The 19,409-nt window shown below is 35.8% G+C and overlaps 5 protein-coding genes across 5 annotated transcripts; 2 read left to right on the forward strand and 3 right to left on the reverse strand.

The window, feature by feature from the left end:
* The first annotated feature begins 1,655 nt into the window (after positions 1-1,655).
* On the forward strand, positions 1,656-3,235 carry EV154DRAFT_112669 (uncharacterized protein). Its single transcript, XM_051593913.1, has 3 exons — positions 1,656-2,111; positions 2,188-2,714; positions 2,781-3,235. The coding sequence occupies exons 1-3, from the start codon at positions 1,844-1,846 to the stop codon at positions 3,141-3,143; spliced, it is 1,158 nt and encodes a 385-aa protein (XP_051451205.1). The 5' UTR covers positions 1,656-1,843; the 3' UTR covers positions 3,144-3,235.
* A 319-nt stretch (positions 3,236-3,554) lies between these two features.
* EV154DRAFT_556602 (uncharacterized protein) lies at positions 3,555-5,168 on the reverse strand (the record flags this gene model as incomplete). Its single annotated transcript, XM_051605362.1, has 5 exons — positions 3,555-3,976; positions 4,072-4,147; positions 4,186-4,253; positions 4,314-4,342; positions 5,060-5,168. The coding sequence occupies 5 exons, from the start codon at positions 5,166-5,168 to the stop codon at positions 3,899-3,901; spliced, it is 360 nt and encodes a 119-aa protein (XP_051451206.1). The 3' UTR covers positions 3,555-3,898.
* A 6,065-nt stretch (positions 5,169-11,233) lies between these two features.
* EV154DRAFT_112788 (uncharacterized protein) lies at positions 11,234-12,046 on the reverse strand. Its single transcript, XM_051593914.1, has one exon. It carries the CDS (start codon positions 11,917-11,919, stop codon positions 11,482-11,484), a length of 438 nt encoding a protein of 145 aa, XP_051451207.1. The 5' UTR covers positions 11,920-12,046; the 3' UTR covers positions 11,234-11,481.
* Positions 12,047-13,371: 1,325 nt separating this feature from the next.
* EV154DRAFT_570715 (uncharacterized protein) lies at positions 13,372-16,696 on the forward strand (the record flags this gene model as incomplete). The annotated part of the gene is made up of 7 exons (XM_051606212.1): positions 13,372-13,639; positions 13,716-14,242; positions 14,301-14,342; positions 14,412-14,439; positions 15,699-15,791; positions 15,846-16,364; positions 16,419-16,696. 7 exons carry the CDS (start codon positions 13,372-13,374, stop codon positions 16,694-16,696), a joined length of 1,755 nt encoding a protein of 584 aa, XP_051451208.1.
* Positions 16,697-17,317: 621 nt separating this feature from the next.
* On the reverse strand, positions 17,318-18,387 carry EV154DRAFT_487715 (uncharacterized protein; the record flags this gene model as incomplete). Its single annotated transcript, XM_051599000.1, has 4 exons — positions 17,318-17,405; positions 17,714-17,767; positions 17,917-18,046; positions 18,354-18,387. 4 exons carry the CDS (start codon positions 18,385-18,387, stop codon positions 17,318-17,320), a joined length of 306 nt encoding a protein of 101 aa, XP_051451209.1.
* Positions 18,388-19,409: the final 1,022 nt, after the last annotated feature.

The raw sequence follows: 19,409 nt of genomic DNA on the forward strand, positions 1-19,409 counted from the left end.
TAAATCGTAAAAGTTGAAATTTAACACATACCCAAACAAAATCTACATCCATGGAACCCTGTATGGCCACCAAACATTAACAGCCGCTGGTTAATTTCAACACCATCCGCAATAACCCGAAACAAAATACGTTAGACGTATCAACATGTTCACCATTACGCTTAACGACAAGCGGTTGTTTGCTTAATTGATCAAGACTTCTAATTATGGGACGGAGGTACGACTCAAAATTTGTTTTGGTATCGCCGAAAAAAATTGCTACTTGGAAGGTATATTCATCCGTATATCTGTTAATTAAATGATAAAGTTATTAATAATAATTTGAAGTATATCTACAGATATGTGATACATTACCTAATGGACGGATCGATACTGGGGATGATGACATGTACCATTACCATACTTTGTCGGGAAACCTTGGATGTGAAACCATCGACGCAGAGAACAATGTCCAAATCATGCTTACCCGAGAAAAGCCCCTTCGCTTTCAGCTCCTTGAAAGCCAAACCAGAGAAAAAGTCGGTGTAAGGATCGTCTTCCTCCATACCATCAATGACCTCTCGGTATTGCTCGACCTCCTTACGGAAATCATTTCAGGTCAGCATACGAGCAAGATGATCACCGATGTCGACCATTTTGACAACAGATGTTGCACGTCTTACGGCACCACACTGAGGACAAGCAGCCATATTGACATCGATGATGGGATCAAAAAGATAGCAACCCTTCTTCGAACATATCTCATACTCGCGGACAAAATCAAGTTGTAATCTTCTTTTGATCATGGCAAGGCCAGCTTCTTGAGCATAAAATTTCTTCTTCTGGATTGATGCTAAAAAAAGGGAAGTCAATTAGTATCATTATTATAATTTAAAACTGATCGATAATTTTAGTAACTTACTGGATCGTTCTCTGTTCGTAAACAACTCCAACAATCTCTTCATTTCTCTCACTGCTTCGACTGTCATGTTTGACTTTACGCAACTATACATGAATTGGATACTGTCATATTCGTTATTGTTGAATGGATGTTCAGGAATAAGAATATCCTTGGTGTCGGGATCTTGATACATTTGGGCTAATATGGAGCATTTTTGGGTAAGCATAAGTGTTTAAAATTTCAATTATCGTTACGAACCTTCATCTGTGTCTTCTTCAGTTACAGTTGGCTCCGCAGCAGAGGGAAGAATGATCTCCCTTACATACGCCATTTCTTCCATTCTACTACGTTGTTCAAAGTCCACATCAGGGATGTGACTATCCAAGAACTCATTACAATCCAATGCTTCGTCAAAACGTTGTTCGGCAGGGATAGTCTCTACATTGACAGGCGCCAAAGGAACGGTATGAACAGCATCCATGTCCACATCATTTGCTTCACTATTTGCTTGATTTGTATTGGCAGCAGGAGACATAAAGCTCGTGATACGGTGGGCTCTGCCCTGTCTATGGACTCTTGAAGGTGTAAGCGATTTCTGAATTCGATTAGGGTGCACGATGATTTTAAAATATTTGAATTAAACAAGTAAGTGAAATTATATGGGCCTGTTTTCTATAGGTTTTATATTCATTATAGAATTAGACTATCACAGATCGGAACCACTTAAAACTCTTATGCCGTCATAGCTGCCAAGCAAATTGGCTTTCAAATACACGAACCTGTCGGGAGCTGTTGTCAAATTGTCTTCCCAAAATGGCGTTCAGAATTAATGATACAATACTGTGATTGGTGTATGCGAACCATACAAATCGAAGCTAAGTAACTGACAAAATGTTATAAATACTAAACATTCATACTAAATCATTGATATTATTCTAAATAATTATTTTTAAAATTTATAACATGAACCCCAACAATATTGCATTATCCAACGCCGATTTTATCCGTCTTTACGAAACTGCCATCAATCGTATGGAAGCAAAGTGGGAGACTAAGTTTGCTCAGTTAACTGCAGATATGAATCGTGGATTTCGTAATGTTCCTGTAGCCGTGAGCAATCACATGTACCTGAAATCTGGAGAACATTGTAAGTGCTGCAGTCAACTCAAAAAGCTTCAAAGATCCAACAGCAAGGCCTCCATCCAAAAGCCACTCGCAGTAGAGTCAGCAGGTATGAAATATCAAACATTTTCGGTTTATCTTGTAACAGTATTTTGGTTTTAATATTCTTACTTTGCGACTTATAGAGCATCTGCAAGATCAACTCCGTCGAGCAATTGCGCACTACAAGGAAAATGGTCTGGTCGAAAAAATTGATGCCATGATGATAATTTTTGGATCTAGATCAATTGAAATGCGTAAGGATAACAAGATCGAAGACTTTGAGATCATGACCGAGGCGTATCTCAAGTCAATTTCGTCTGAGCTTTGCAGTGATCAGGATATCACGGCCAGAGCCAAAGAGTCATACAACAACGTCCATTCCCTGTGTAAGCATTTTGTCGTAGCATATCTCGGTGACAAATTGCTGACACATTTTACATGGAGCTCACTTGATGTCAAGGTCCGTAAGGAGATGACCGCCTTGTTTGAGTGCATCTTTCTGTTCTGGAACAAGCGTGTGGGTATAAGTGGATTCCCAACAACTTTCGCCGCTGAGATGATCTCGGATGCAGAAGCTCACACCCCGGTGATGCCACTGTACTGTGCTGACAAGAACTGGATGGCACGTCGTATGCTGATTTCAGCCATTCAAACTGCTGTCCCAGTTAAAGTAAGTAATATTTTTGTATACAATGGTTCATAATGTGGTATCTAACTAAGTTTATTGTATGATCAGCCAGTACGACGTCCAGTTTCCTCAGGCGTGTCCAACAACTTTGACAGCTTGGGGTTATCCGAAGAGCCTCTGGGTAACACGTCCACATTCAATGTCAGCATGAGTACGTTGAGTTCTTTTGGGCGGGTCAGAATGCCAGACGACGATGCTCCGTCAGTCTCTTCTAACAGAGACATTCTCAACTGTTTGTCTGACGATGTGTTTGACGATGTGCTTGACGAGGTGTCCGAGGAGGTGTCCGAGGAGGTGTCTGAGGAGGTGTCTGAGGAGGTGTCTGAGGAGGTGTCTGGTGCGAAGAGACAGCTTTCCAATTCAAATGCAGAAGGTGAAAGAAGAAAAAGTCAACGGTCTCGTAATGCTTAGATCCGTTTTTTTAAAAGTCAACTAAAAAAATTTTGTATAAAAAACCTATTTTTTCTTAAAATAAAATTTTTTCTTTTCTTTCCCCAACAATATCTTTTTGTATTTAGCTTTGATGTATGTGTATGATAATATATATATATTTTTTTTTTGTAAATATAGAGGTGTCCAGCCCCCATCCCATCTCTAACCATAAGGTAAACTAGTTAGTGGACTTCTCGCATCCGTGAAGGTAAGTTCAATATTCTTCTGTGCAACTAACTAAACCTGCTCTTTTTGATTGTAGCCATTCAATTGTAATGTAAGCCAGTGATTATATTTGATTGTATTATACTCTAACACTGTAGTCTATAGATATAATGCATACAAAACTCTCGCTAGGCTAGGCTAAGGTAAATAATTAAATGATTGTGACTGTCGTGATCGAGGCTATATACTTAATATATGACTCTATCTACACTTCTTAAATCTTCCATTTGATAATCCTAAATATAATTCTTATTGGTACTTTATATTAAATACTGATCATTTACTTTATGTACAGGCTTGATCTCATATCATCCTTCATACAAGTATAAGGCATACATTTAAATAATAACATGAATATGAAAACATATGAAGGTTACATCAGCCACGTTGAGGTGCCACAGCTATCTTTAATAAGAACTACATTTTCCCCTGAATGTTGTGCTACAAGACATACACAGTTTAAGAATGAATGTTATTGTTATTGTTATTGACATCTCCTTATGGTCTTTCTATATGGGATCATTACATCCGAATATTATCTGGATAAATCTACCCATAACCGTCATCAGCCCATCTGTGATCAATGTCTGAAATAATGTGTATATAAAGACCCCCTTTTATTTGTTTAATAAAGCTTTAGTTTATTTTTGCAGTTTGATAATTTCACTTTGTTAAATTTTACATTTTTTCTTAATTCGCTATTATCACTCTCGAATTTCACAGTGACCTGTGTAAGCCACCCATTAATAATTTTAACTCTAGATATGTAGCTTTTCTATTCGTATAATACTCTTACGTATCAATACAAAGCACGCGATAGGATAAGGTAAATACAATAGCACTGTAATCTACATAAGCCACCCACTAATATTTTTAATTTTAGGTATGTAGCTTTTCTATTTGTATAATACCCTTCCATTTTACCTGTAATTTCACCTCATAATCCATAATCCCTTTCGCCGTTATTATTTTATAAACATTTAATAAAAAATAAATAAAATTTTTCATAACATAAACACATAACTGTTCATAATACAAGGGTATAAAATTTGATAAGCAAGGGAAAATTTAAGGTTACCGCTGAAATACGGCCAATAATAGTAAAACAATTGATGGCATTCGTGATAAATACGACCAATAATAGTATCGCATTCTTGATAAATACGGCCAAAAAGTGTAGAAATTGATCGCATTCGCGAAGATTACGGTCAAAAAGTGAAGAAATTGATCGCATTCGCGAAGATTACGGTCAAAAAGTGTGAAAATTGACCGCCATCGCCGCGATCACGATGAAAAATTGACCGCCGTCGCGGCGATTGCGGTCAAAAATTCATCGCATTTCTGCTGGTTATTATTTGATCAAAAATTGACCGCGATAGAAATTTTGCGGTGTTATTCAATTAATTAAAGATTAACTGGTCTTATTGGGGTAAGACAAACAAAACGTTTTTGTGGTTGCTCGAGGCGAAAAACTTTATTTTACATTTGACGTGCACAACGGCGAACGTTTTGGTTAAATTTTGTTTCCCGAACACAAATTCAACCCAAATTATTTGGCGTCTCAGGAATATGATCAAAATTATTTTAGCATTTTGATCACTTTTTGTTATATATACCAAACATTTGGTGTAATTACACAAAAAATGAAAAATATTTTGGTGTTATCTGACAAAATTTTGGGGTTTTAACATAAGCTTTGATCACAGAACCAGAATCGATCAGAATAAGTTGCGTTTCATGACCATAGTTTGTGTCATAGGACAAGTATTTATGTTGCATGATAAATATTTCTGTAACGATATGCAAATATGTTGTGTTGACATATCAAAATTTTATTAAAAAGTCATATATTTTGGTTATAAATAAAAAACATTTTGGTCATACGAAATATATCATTCAATTGTAATATCGTGTTTTCTCATTTCATAGGTATAATTTATATTTTAAGAAACGTTTTATTTAAAGGATGCAAATGGATGTGGATATAGAGTATAATATATTTAAATGGGTCAATTAAAGTGTTATTAAGCTAGTGAATAATGTTAGTTATACGACCTCTACGTAATCATACCTTAAATATAGATATATTTGAATGTGTCTTTTCAAAATTATTTTAAACTAGTAAGGGAGGTTAGTTATACGGTATAGGTAGCATGATATATGTTAGGTGCAAAAAGTACCTTAGGATTCGAGCGTATGATATGCCTTTATGTCAGTTTTTACATATCTACAATAAGTAATACTTTAATGATCCCAATATTCAAGATAATGTAGTATAAAAAGAACATAAAAAGTGAATATTAGCCTCTTAAATCAACATAAAAGATTCTTACATAAAATAAAAGGGTATACAGGTAGGGAATGAGCGAACTCAATAGTATAGAAAGCCTGTAAAATAAGTACCGACATTAGTATCTACATCAAAAAAAAAAAGCAGGACTTACCGATTGATTAAAGTCTTTTTCAAAAGTATGTAAAAGAAAGAGAAATAATAGTAAAACGACGGATCGCGCACCTTTAGTTTAAAAAAAATAGCCTAGCGTAAATTAGTGTGATTTTTTACAAAATTATTGGTCTAATGAAATTTAGTGTCATTTTAGTAGATTTCATAACATTTATTTATAAAAAAAAAAAAAAAAAAAAAGGAAGGAAGGAAGAAGGCACATAAAAAAGTAAAAGAGCAGAAAGAAGAGGTAAATGTAATTAAGCTCTACAAAAATAACGTATCAGCAAATGACAACAGTTTTGAACGGCATTTATTCTCGCATACTTTTTTGTTCTCTTCGAGCCCCTTGCAGCTTTTTCCCTCTTCCGTTTGCCTGGGCAGCACGCTTTCTAGGAGCAGGAGGGATGACTTCATCTTCCAGCTCAATCTCCTCCAGCTCACCGTAATCAGACATCTGATTATCCACAGAACCAGAACCGATGTCTTCTTGGATGGCAGTGGGAACTGCAACAGCTGAAACCAGCTCTCCATCGTCAGAAACGTCGGGCTACAATGATTGTCAATTAAAAATAAAATAAAAATTAAGCCAAACCAAAAGCTAAATAACATACCATAAATGCTCTGATATAGTTGTGGTAACTAGTCGAAATCAATGTTTTTGCTGCCCAGTTTTCTGTACATTTATCTAAAGGAAGATTGGACCTTTTAGCCATCAATTCCAAATGATTGACAGCTTCAGACTTAAGGTGAGAAGGAATAACTTTCCACCTAAGTTTTTCACCATAAAGGTTCAAAGCATCAAGCTTACTTTTAAGCTGCATGACACTTGTCTTGCTGTATGAATTCAGCTGCGAAACGAAGGTTTGCATGTTCAACGTTTTCTGACCTCTCACAAGAAGACTGTCGCTCAGCTGGATCTTCAAATCCGGTTTCACTTTCTGTAGAAAGTATTCAATGTAAGCTGACTTTCGGTTTATGCTGCCTTTAGCCGATGGCTTTTGAATGTCTCGTTCGTGTGAAGACAAAAGGCTATCAAACTCATTGTCTCTACTTTGATAGACAGCTGGCACCGCAGGTTCGGCTGTAAGTGTATTTATGATGATTAAAGACGTTAGTATGAGTTGTAACCGACCATAGTCTATCACTTATAAATGTATATACCTCTTCTGTTTCTTTCGCGATCATCATCACGCTCTTGAAGGAGAATATCCAGTTTTCTTTCCATGCGTTTGACGGAAGCGAGTGTTTCGTTCCATGCGATTTCTAAACGTTGTGCGGATTCACCAAAAGAGTTTACGCTGTAGTTTGGCATATTGATAAGAGTTAAATAATGAAGAAAGGAACAAGACTATCTTATGTTGACTGTCTAATATATGTTAAAATTTAAACTCCTTTATTATTTAAACAATGATGTAATAAACAATGTCATTAAAAATGACAGTAATTCCCAAAAAGTGTCCATACACAAGAAATATACATGGTCCCTAAATATATGCGTGTAAATTCACGTATTACTTACTTATCAACTGCACGTTCTTGGGTGATTTTCATAACCAATTTACTGTCGACAAGAGCTAGCATTATCACTAGTACGTAGATGACGTTTTTTAGTGTACACTACAAAGGAGGCTATAAAATCTGTTGGATATAGCATAAATCTAATTTCTCAGTTCTTTATATTTTTACTTAACTTTTTCCTTAAGAATAACGATAACACAATTAATCCTTACAACGTCTGTAACGTATGCCAATATTCAGCCCCTAATGCTAAAAGCATGTACGTACACGTACAAAAGAAGAGGTGTATTTCTTTAGCCGATGAAGTTGATACGAGCATCGAATCCTCCCATGTAACTCCAATTGACGGATTCTCCTCGGAAGATATCGATATGACTGACAGTGCAGATACTCCTGGAAATGATGATGATGTCGACGAAGGTATGGGCGAAAGAATTTTTAAATAACGTGCATTTGACTTACTTTTGCAATACATATGAATCAGTTGTGCAGGAAGAGTTTCCTGACGCAATTTTATATGAGTATTTTGATAGCAACCACGGCCATCATAATAAATTGAGGGCATTTGAAGTTGGATTCTTGCAATTAACTGATCAGAAAGGTGTATCGAGGGAAGTACAACGCCATCTTATTTCATTTATCAACAAAAACTTGCTTGATTGTATAGCACCAGAAGCTTGCATCCAAGGTAAAACAAAAAGCAACAACGACTTCCATTTCTCATGTTTTTATCTCTCAAATTAGGCTTAGGTGGGACAAAGCTTCGTTCTCCTGATCAGATAAAAAATACAGTGGTTAAGACTAGAGGTATCTGTAAAGAATATGATGTCTGCGTTAATAGCTGTTACTTTTTCATGGATGATGATCAAGCTGTAGATTGCCCTAATCCCAAATGTAAAGAGAAAAGATTCAAAGACAATAGCAAAGTTTCTCGTGAAATTATGCCATGCGTGTCCATCGGTGAAGCATTGACACAGATGCTATTGGATGATGACAACAGGGAGCTTTTTGACTACAAGCCTACGTTTAATCTCGACGATAATCAACTTGTTGATATTTTTTCGGGTCAAGACTTCAAGCGTTTGCATCGTAAAGGGGTTATTGGTGAAAAAGATATCTGCCTTGTAATGTATGTTGATGGCTTCCAAAATAAGCACAAACCCGGTCATAGCCAAACCATGATTCACTCTATCATTATGAACCTCGACCCATCTGTTAGGTGATATAGATCCCCAACTTTTTTCTGTGAAAGTTGTTTTCTTCCTTTCTTACCGTTTTATAGATTTGAAGAAAACATGATGATGCCTTTAGGTGTTATACCGGGTGGCCCTGAAAAGACATACGATTTGATGTCGTTCTTAAAGCCATTCATTGAAGAAGTAGAGTGCATCTGCTTTTCAGTAGTTCCTAACGTGTTTTGTGACATTTTTGAGCATTCATCTCCGACTGGTACAAGCAATATAAAAGGAAATTTATTCATAGCCAGATTTTTTTTATGTGGGGGGATTTTTTTTTTTTTTAAGAAAATTTTTCAGTGGAAGTAATATTGGGTCTCCGGCTGCGATTTCATAGGCCGGCTCTAAACAGCTTCAGATCAATATTTCAAGCCTTTCAATACATAAATTAATTTTAAAAAGGGTCACGCGTCTTAAGAATATACTTTATAAAATATATTCGAAATTACAAGTGATTCTACTTAGTACATAAAAAAGGTTTAAACTTTTTTATCTTCTTTTCAGTGTAAGTAATATTGAGCCTCCGGCTGCGATTTCATAGGCCGGCTTTGAGCAACTTCAAATCAATATTTCAAGCCTTTCAATAGATATATTAATTTTAAAAAGGGTCAGGCATCTTAAGAATATACTTTATAATATATATTCAAAATTACAAGTGGTTCTATCTAGCACATAAAAAAGGTTTAAACTTTTTTACCCTTTTTCAGGGTTGGTGACATTTAGCCTCCGGCTGTGATTTCATAGGCCGTCTCTAAAACAACTTCACATCAATATTTCAAGCCTTTCAATTGATAAATTAATTTTAAAAAGGGTCACGCATCTTAAGAATATACTTTATAATATATATTCAAAATTACAAGTGGTTCTACTTAGTACATAAAAAAGGTTTAAACTTTTTTACCCTTTTTCAGGGTTGATGACATTGAGCCTCCGGCTGTGATTTCATAGGCCGTCTCTTAACAACTTCAGATCAATATTTCGAACCTTTCAATAGATAAATTATTTTTAAAAAGGGTCACGCATCTTAAGAATATTTGTTTTAATGTATATTTTAAAATTCGAGTAGTTCTACTAAGTACACAAAAAAGGTTGAAGTTATTTCAAGCCATTGCTAACGATTATATAGTCTGTGCGCGGTTTTTTAAATCCGTGAGCACAAACAGTGGGTTATTTCAAAATCCTACCACGGCTAATGATATTAGCGGCAGGTTATTATTGGCTCAAAAACCTTTTTGTACAGGTTGTGACATTTTCTCCCCGCCCCCACCTAAAAAAAAAATGTTGAATCCAGAATCTGTTATGTTTTTTAAATTAATATATGTAGATTCTCATTTTAATCAACATAAAAAACAATCCTAACCTTTCAGATGGGATATTAATTATAAGGAAAATGTGTTTTACCCATCTAAATATTTGTCTCTGCTTAAATTTTTTTTAGGTACCACCTAAAAGCAGATGCACTCTAGGAGTCTTGAGTACGAAAGGCATGACAGTTGTTAAGAATGGTCGCGATGTCTACGCAGGAAGAGTGTTTATTCTTGGAATCACAGGTGATATTCCCGGTATTGCCTCTTTAATGAACCATCAAGGACACCAATCGACTAGTGGATGCAGAATGTGTAAAGTCACTGGTGAAAGACCAATTGGAACTTCACACGGCATGTATTTTAAGAAAAAAGGAACTATGAGAACCAAGAAGGAGTTGGTATCACGCAGTCAAATAGCGGTTAGTATATTTGACGTATTAATGGATACAATGTATACTTACGAATAATTTTTTTGATGAAGGAAAACGGAATGTATGGTGTTCCCGAACAGATCAGTCGCTTACCAACATTCAACGGATCTTCTTTTTTCCTTTGCGACGAAATGCAGTTGTTACAAAACATTGGAAAGTTGGTATATGCTTTGGTCTCTCCTGCGGATAACGTACGTTACAAAGCGCCGGGTAATAAAGGCTACTCTTTCGTCTTAAGTAGATTACAGACACAGAACAGCCGCTTTTTCGAAGTAATTGATGGCTTTGTTAACGCATCCAGAACGAACATACCCCAGTCATTTGAAGGAAATTGGGAACGCACAAAGGGACACAACCGTGCTGTAGATTGGCATGATTTCCTGTTGTATATTATTCCAACATTGGTCATTCAGCATATACGATCCGAAGAAGCAAGAGAAGCATCGATGAATCTAGTGTATGGTTGCTCCATAGCCATCCAATGGTCTATATCCGATGCTGACACTAGGGACATGAATAACAGGTACTGTAGTCATATATGAAAAATAGATGAGGTTTTGCATTGGAAAAATTAACTTTCTTATTTACCTAACCATCTTTATGATAAGATTTGACAAATGGCATACATTTTTGAGAGACGAGATCTAAGCGGAGAGATTAAACGTTCGTGTTTTCATTGTCAACAATCATTATTTGTGTCATCTGGAGTACATTGTCAAAAATGCAGGACCTCTGAAAGCCTACTCTTGTCGCAATTTGGAACGTACAATAAAAAAATACAGCAATCTTATCAAGTCCAAAAGCCGTATTAATGCCAATGCTTCCAACACCATCAGAAGTCAAGCAGGCTACAACTCACGTCATATCCGAGGTCTCACGTCTGGCTTGGTTTCTGGTTCTGGTTGGAGCCCATCCTCGTATTTGGATCACCCATCAGGCTTGCCTGATTCCCCTCAACTACTGGCTCCTTTTATGGATGATACCCTGTTGGATGACACTTGTGCGGAACTGGTATGCTGTGGCTTGATAAAGAGCAAAGTTGTCAGGGCCTTGCAACATTACTACATGCGTACAGCAGGTTACGAAGCAGGAGAGCTTGGAAGTATGGACGTAGTCATTGCAGCAAGAGCATGGAAGGACTCTAAGCAATTCTCTTCAGAATTCGATCGAAAGGCCAAGAATTTGCATACAAGGGCCGGCCACATCGTACTGTTTGATGTCAGTACCAATAGAAGGTAAAAAAAAAAAAAAAAAAAAAAAGAGAGAGAGAGAGAGAGAGAGAGAGAGACAAAAAAGAGATATTAAAACAATGTCCTTAGCTCGACCCGAAATGCTTGGTTTGTTGGAAAGGTGCAGTGCTTTATTCAGCATAAGCAGGAAAATGAGGTTGCCTTCTTGGCAGTGATTGAGGTGATGGAGCAACACAGTCTTGACAGTCATGGTGTTCCTGTTGTGGTTGAAAACACAAAAGATAAAGCCTACCGCAAGATTGCTGTGTGTGATGTAACCGACTTTGTTGAATGTGTTGGCCTTGTGCAGTACTCGGCTACAAAAAGTAAATTCAAAGTCGTGTGGCCAAAAGCACAATTTCATAAAAAGCTTGACCGAAAACTTTGTGGCCAAACAACTGATTACTAGTAAATAGAATAAAAAAAAATTTAGACAGAGATCATTATTTTCAGTTTTTGGAGTCTGGAATTCGCAACATGTAAAAAAAAAAAAAAAAAAAAAAAAAAAAAAAAAAAAAAAAGAGGACGGTAAAAAAAAAAAGCCGGAAAAAAAAGATTTGTGTATTTCTTGACAAATTTGTGTTATGCGACCAAAACTTTGGTATCCCGACACAAGTTTTGGTTTTTACATAAATAGTTCGCCGTTGTGGTCTTTAAAATAAAGGAACAGATATTTTAGTAATCTGCAAAAACTTTATTATTAATCATTCAAATTGGGTCATTTAAAAAGCAACGTCATGGATTTCAGAAAAAGATTTCTTTTGGAAGTCTGAAGTAACCTTTCACAAAAAAAAAAAAAAAAAAAAAAAAATTTAATGTCCTTAATCGGGATCTTTAAAAAATAGTTTGATGTGCTTGCGAGGGCCCTAAAACCTGCGAGGCGTAGCAGTCTCCTTTCCATCCATTATAGTAAGCATTTTGCTCCAAAGGGTCAGCAGGATGCTGTATTCTCAGGTTAAGTCCGTCAACAAAACCAAAGACCCCTCTTAATACTTCTTTTTCAAAGTCGTTGGTTGTGTTTGAATACACCATTTCATTGAAAACCTTCATTTCATCCTCAGTAGGCCAAGAGATTTTCCAACGGGGGTCTTCTTTGTTCTTATTGAATACCTTCAAAAGAGTTTCAATACCCATATTTTTGGATCTGCTAATTGTAGCAGCAGGCGCACCAAAAATCATGCAAAGTGTTTCTTGCTTCATTGTACTGTGTAACCACATAAGAACTAGAGCAAGGATCATCTCGGGGTCAAAAACTCTTTTACGTCCGGTCTTGCAAACATTAGGATATTCGATGAGGAATTCTTCGTATAATTCATCAAATGATGCGGTGGTTAAACCAAGATGACACATGTAAGCATCATCTTGACGAGCCATAATCAATTTTCTAGCGGCTGATTCGGAAGGTTCATGTAAACTTTTGGATGTTGTGTAGAACTGTTTATTAATACGACGGCCAGATTCGAGTAAATTCATATACTGAAAAGCAGCAGCAGAAAGAATAGCAATATGTGTATACAGTAATAATGTACGTTTGGTTACTGGAGGCATTTCAAATATATAATAAAAGCGTGAAAAAAAATTTATATGGAAAGAAGGGGTAGGGGGGGTGGAGGATTGTATTCAGTTACAACAGACCCCGTCCCAATAGATTTCCAACACATATAGTCACAACTTGATGATAGGTTAAAAGAAGTCTGAAAAAAGAAGTCTAACACATGCATTATGAGATTCGCTTAACGACGAGCTGTAAAAACTGAGTTACCTGTTTATGAAATTATTTTCTTTTTTTCTGTCAAAACAATTTATTCAAACAAAAATGGGAAACGTTCCAGGAGCCGTAAGATTCACTGAAAATGACAAGCTTTACTTGCTCAAAATAGTAAAGAATGTTCTACCATCTGGAGCTGATGAATGGAACGAAGTGTGCCAAATGTACATGGCAGGAAAAAAGAAGCAGGTCGCCGAAGAGAATGAGGCCATCAGATTAAGTACTGGAAAGAAAGGCGTCAAGACCGCTTGTGAGCGTACGGTTACGTCTTTGAGGACCGTATACAAGTCTTTGAAAGCAATGAAGGGACCCACGGGTAAATTGACATATAATCTGATGCATACGTAATAAAACCTTATTAACAATGACATATAAAAACAATTCCCTGTTAGGAAGCCCCGCCTTGACCGAAACCGTCAGAATCGCAAGGGAAATTGAGGAGCTCATAACCATCAAGACTTCCCAATTGGAATGTGGAGCTGATGAAAGTCCAGTAGAAAACAATGCGAATCCTGTGGAAGCTGTCCTTGGTGCAAATGGCTTTCGATCAATTGACGAATTGGCTGAGGAGAGCGCCAAGGCGTGCGATCAAGATGCACCATCTCCTCGTTCTGTTGCAAGAACTGTCCCAATGCCAAGAAAGTCCAGGGGGGCACACCAATATATGGAGGACTTTAATAGTCATTTTGGTGTCCTGGCAAGTGCCATTGCTTCGTCTCTTGGGCAGCAGAAGAGCCCTGCCCCTTTCTCCTCCAGTCTGAACAGTATGAACGATGGCAATCTGGAGATGATTGACAACCGTCTTGGGGGTGTTGACAATGCCTTGGAAGATGTTAACGTTCGACTGGAGGCGGTCAAAAATGACATGAAGAATGAGCTGAACGATGTCAAGAAGGAGTTCAGCGAGTTGAAGGAGGCGGTAATATTTAACTATACTTTCATGAATTTAAAATTTGAGCTAACCGAATCAAACATAGATGATGACGATGTTTGATTACATCAAAACATCAGTGGCCAAGGTAATATCAATTGTGATATATTTTAGGTCTTGTATTTACTAAAAAATGCCTTTTTTTTTCATTTTTTAGGAACCATCTCCTACTTCTTCTGAAAAGGGTAAAAAAAGTCGTTTCAAATAAGCGTAAAAGAGCACAATAAAATTATTTTTTTATAAACAAACTCTTCGCAATACATTTATTTTACTTTCATAATCCTTAAAGCCTATTGCATGCAAAGTTTAAAAAGAAAATGTAAAAGAGATTTTTTTTTTGAGTTAATTTTTGTTTGAAGTTAATTTTCAAGTTAATTAAGGGGGGTGGGGGGTGTCAATTAACTTTTCTCCATTTAAGCAGTAGATAATGTCTTAAAATTAAGGCTAATTTTTGGTTACACATCGTAAAAAAAATTTTTAAGTCCGTTTAATTTTGATGAATTAACAGTTTTGGAAGTCTTCTAGTATTTCGATACCATGTCTTATATACCAAATAATGCGATACGAATCATTTCTCATGGAAAACAATTAATATAACGTGTCCCTAAGCTTGAACCTGATAAACTTTTTGCTCTTTTTTAATTTAAGTTTTATACCACAAAAAACGTTTTGCTACAGATTTCTGACAGACGAACGATTGTAACATTGATTTGAAACATAAGCAAATAGTTTAAATATTTGGTTATAAAAACGTTTTACTGATAGCTATCAAACCTTATTAGTGCTAAAATATTAAAGCGGGGGAGTATAGGGAAAGCCCGTCGTTTGAAAGAAACAAAAAGAGCAGACAGTAATTTTGTAACACCCGACTTCGATCTGTAAAACTAGCGGAGTGTACTTATTATTTTATAAGACATAAAAATGGCTGATGATTTATTAACATAAAGTGATGCTATTTATAATAGTGTGTCACGTGTTTACGTAGCATGATAGATCCAATATAAGGCTTTAAGATGACAACGAAATGCTTCTAATTTAGACATCTTACCCGTCTTTTGAAACGTAAAGCAATGAATGCTTATCGGTTTTTTTCTTACCATTTTGTGCGTATACAATGATCGTGGAATAGACATAAAACAGCTTTTTCCGATAGTAAAGTAGCGATAGTATTTAGTATAGCTCTCGGCTACTATTAAAAGAAGAACGGAAAAGGAAAAATAGAATAATTCGAATTTTGCACCAAAAATTCGCTTTCCGACAGGTACGCGATTGAATCCAAAATGCATATTGAAAGGTGGTGATGGACGTCAAATTTTTTTATCTCTCACTCACTTTATTGTTCGACAACAAACACAAAAAAATCATAAATAACCGAATTAAATAACGTGTATGTTAGTATTAAAAGCGAATGTAAGTACAAGGTAAACTAATCATCTTGTAACAGATAACCAATTATTTTTGTTAGATCCAGAGAACCATGGCCTTTTAATTAGTCAATGTTTGAGAATGTCAAACATTCAATTGCCATCCGAAGAAGGTGAGCTCTTTTTTTATTTTAAAAATGTATATATATTAAGATGTACATAATCAGAACAATCTACGGCCTCGCGCATTGAGGAGAGACCAATGGCTGTGCCACGAAAAAGAATGGCAAAAGAAAACCATGAGGGTAGCTCTTCTGGCAAGAAAAGCAAATCGTATGCCTCGAACGCATACATTGATGACGAGGCCTCGTGTCGAAATGACACTGAAGAATCCAATACAACCAGTGTGGTCGAACCAGTAGAGGTTCCTACCACCTCTTCCAAGGAGGCGGAGGCTATCATCACACCAACAGTCGCAATTCGACAAAACATGTCGATTCTAAGTGCTCCACTGCGACTCAAGGCAATCAGAGTCTTAAAAATGCCCACTATGACTGCCACTACCGAGCAAGAAGACATTGATAACTTTCTGAAAGATATCTTCTTTTATTTCAATGCTGGTCAGACTTACGATGTTTTGGGAAAGTGCATCCAATACGTCAGATGCTATCACTTTTTCTGTTTCTTGGAAGAATCCAAATTACAAGGCAAAGGATTACATAAGAAGCACATGCAAGCAATCAAAGGTAGAACATAAATGGCCTACTGCATACTTTAAAGATTTAACTTTCTTTCAATAGACGGTCAATACAGTAAATACCAGACCAGACTTTTAAAAGCTGCCGGTAAAAGACTCAATGTCTTACTGAAGGACATTAAGTACGGCGCTCTTGCCATTGTAATTCCTTACTCCGTTGCAGCCTTTGAGCGATGGAGCTGGGAAAAATTCCAAAAATTTATTAGTGTGATTAAGCAGAATAAAGCCTTAACAAAGGAATTACAAGATCTTCAGCTTCACTCCTCTTTCTTAGACAAAACTGGAGAATTAAATCACGTATGTTATAAAGACAGCGACTAAATTCATTGCAATCATATTCAAAATAATAAAGAAATTCATTTTTGCTACTTGGCTTTAATTCAAGATCGTAGTGTTTCATTGATCCTAATTGTGACACAATAAAATATCAACACGAAAGACTTTTTTTTTCTTCCTTTCTTATCATTAACAAGAGCCACGGCTCTTTGCAAGGTAATTGACAAGATAAACGTAGTAATGTAGTGTGAAAGACAAAGGCGGTTCGTCTGTCCATGAGAGTGGCAGGACCTATGAGAAGGAACCAGTACGAGATTCTTCTTTCATGTATAGCAACACCAGACAAATGTGGGAACAATACATGCAAGAACGATACTCTACTTAAAACAACGAGCTCTTTTTAATGGTTCTATTCTTGTTCCAAAGAACGATGATCCCATTGACTTATTTATCTTTTAGTACCCTACATTACGCGCACTACACTATTCTTCCCTCTGAAGGCCAAGCCTTGACATACATAGCACCCTGAATGAAAGTCCGAATTACATAAAGTTATAATGAATGCCTTCGAGGCTTTCTAACGTTACATTTCTAGGGCAAACTTGTTTATTCGGTTTTATAATTTTTATGAGTCTGAAGTCAGATGAATAGAGTATAATGTTAGACTCATCTTTTAGATATACGGTTACCAACATGTAAGAATCCGGTTCGAAATATATTCGACACTAATCTTTGAGAGCATCGACGGTTTTTTCTATATAAGATTATAGGAAATAATAAACAACTTCTAGTTGATGAGCGTTAAATTATCCGCATGGTAAACATTGGGGTGAAGGATGAGATTGTATCTTTCACTATTAGGAGCGAATTATCTGCTTGATACCGAGTGGATGACCCTATTTTGGGGATATTTATCAAATTTTGTAAAATAGTTCGCTTGTTTTGATATCTCATTAATATACAATCGACGAATGTCAAGAGCAAAAAGGCGGACAGAACAGACAGAAGAATACTTGCTTCCACAAACAGAGTTATTACCCGAATGAAATTTGACATTTTTACCCGAAAATAGCCAAAAAACGTACAAAAATGATATAATCAGTTTTGACGAAATAACTAATAAGTTTATGGAATAAATTACCAAGAATCAAGTAATGCAGTGTATAAAATATATTATAATTGGTACTTCCATATTTTTTTGGATGGAAAATGGGAAGACGCGCTTAAATACAAGCGAGTATGGAGGAAGTTATTAAAAGTATCACCAATCGGTATGGTAGGTAATTTTATGCCAACAACCAGTACTGATAAATAATGGGAATAGTTTTAACATGATAAAGGAAATCTCATCGTTGCATATGGGGTAAACAGCAACGGAATTGACACCGTATTTACCTTGACAATTTTTTTAAATACATAAAAAACCCGACAATATAACCAAATAATAATTTCCCCGACACTTCTAATGGACTGACGCAACTTAGACAGATTTAGCAAAAAATTGTAGGTTCATGGAGCAAGTATGAGAACAAAACACCAACTAATCGTCACCAGCCAAAGGATACGTTCATAAAAATATAATTTACTTAAAGGGAAAAAATATTTTTCAGAAGTCGAAAAACATTTTTAAAGAGGTAGGAATAGTTTTAATAAAATGCCTATAGCCTGAGCTGTCTAATTAAATTGTTAAAAAAGTCTCTACCATAAAGGAGGTAAGACACGACACAGTCAGACATAAAAGCCCCAAAATACTTGGGTCAACGACGCTAAACGTTTGACGGACACAGTAATAAGCCTTTCTATAATAGTCCTAGCTTTATACAGAGTATCTATCTACCAAACATTACGAACAGAAAACAATTATTGATCAGAAAACCACAGAAATTAGCAAAAATGTCGATGATCCAGAATACCTATTAATTATACCATATGCTTAAACAAGTAGTACGTGTAACAGTTTTATAATCGACTAGCTCGTGTTGAAACAAAATATGAACACCAAACAGTTATTGTTTATGAAGTAAGTCTAAAATTGTTATATTAATAATTAAAAATCGCGTACAAATATTTGATTAATGACATCAAGTGATAGGGGAATATCTGTGACGGTGGTAGTACTTGGTAGGGCAGCTTTAATTAAAATATGGAAATGACTCAGCAATGACACAAAGTGAGCAATAAATTTACTAAAAACACGAATAGTCAGTAGTTGCTGGAATTTTTAACAAAGCAGCAAATTTTGGCAGATTTAAATACTTCTGTCCTTTTCCAAAGACTCTGTCAAATACATACCAGATAGGCAGAACATGAACTGACACAGTAATCAACGAAATACGCTATAAAATAAATAAAAAAGGACACATAAACAAAAACAGAAAAATATTTCTCAGAAATTGAAAAAAATTTCAAAGACTTGGGAAAATATTTTTTAGGTCTAGAATAATTATCTTTGAGCGTAAAATCTATTAAAAAAAGAGTAGAAAGGACGATAGTTTGTTTATATGTCAACTAGTGGTAATAAATGGCTAAATTGTAGCGATTTGTTACGAATTCGCTCATAAGTATATTGTAGTGACGTACAATATAAGCTCTAATAAGAAATCATCAAAAGAACAAGGCGATTATTTATACGCCAAACATTATCTTAGAGTGTATTTATTGAATGACCGCGCGTAAGAAGGTAATAACTTCTAAAGCATGAATAATAACAGGACTCTTTGTAACCATTTCCGAAAATATTTTAACCAAACAAAAAGAT

The sequence above is a fragment of the Mucor mucedo genome, assembly GCF_025094135.1.
Source record: "Mucor mucedo strain NRRL 3635 chromosome Unknown EV154scaffold_197, whole genome shotgun sequence".
Lineage (NCBI taxonomy): Eukaryota > Fungi > Mucoromycota > Mucoromycetes > Mucorales > Mucoraceae > Mucor > Mucor mucedo.

What these genes read in the sequence shown, in the direction of transcription:
- EV154DRAFT_112669 (XM_051593913.1), top strand. Translation starts at nt 1,844, where the DNA reads ATGAACCCCAACAATATTGCATTATCCAACGCCGATTTTATCCGTCTT. An exon ending in ACTCGCAGTAGAGTCAGCAG is followed by an intron (nt 2,112 to 2,187) that starts GTATGAAATATC and finishes TGCGACTTATAG; the next exon opens with AGCATCTGCAAGATCAACTC. An exon ending in AAACTGCTGTCCCAGTTAAA is followed by an intron (nt 2,715 to 2,780) that starts GTAAGTAATATT and finishes TTGTATGATCAG; the next exon opens with CCAGTACGACGTCCAGTTTC.
- EV154DRAFT_112788 (XM_051593914.1), bottom strand. Translation starts at nt 11,919, where the DNA reads ATGAAATTGTGCTTTTGGCCACACGACTTTGAATTTACTTTTTGTAGC.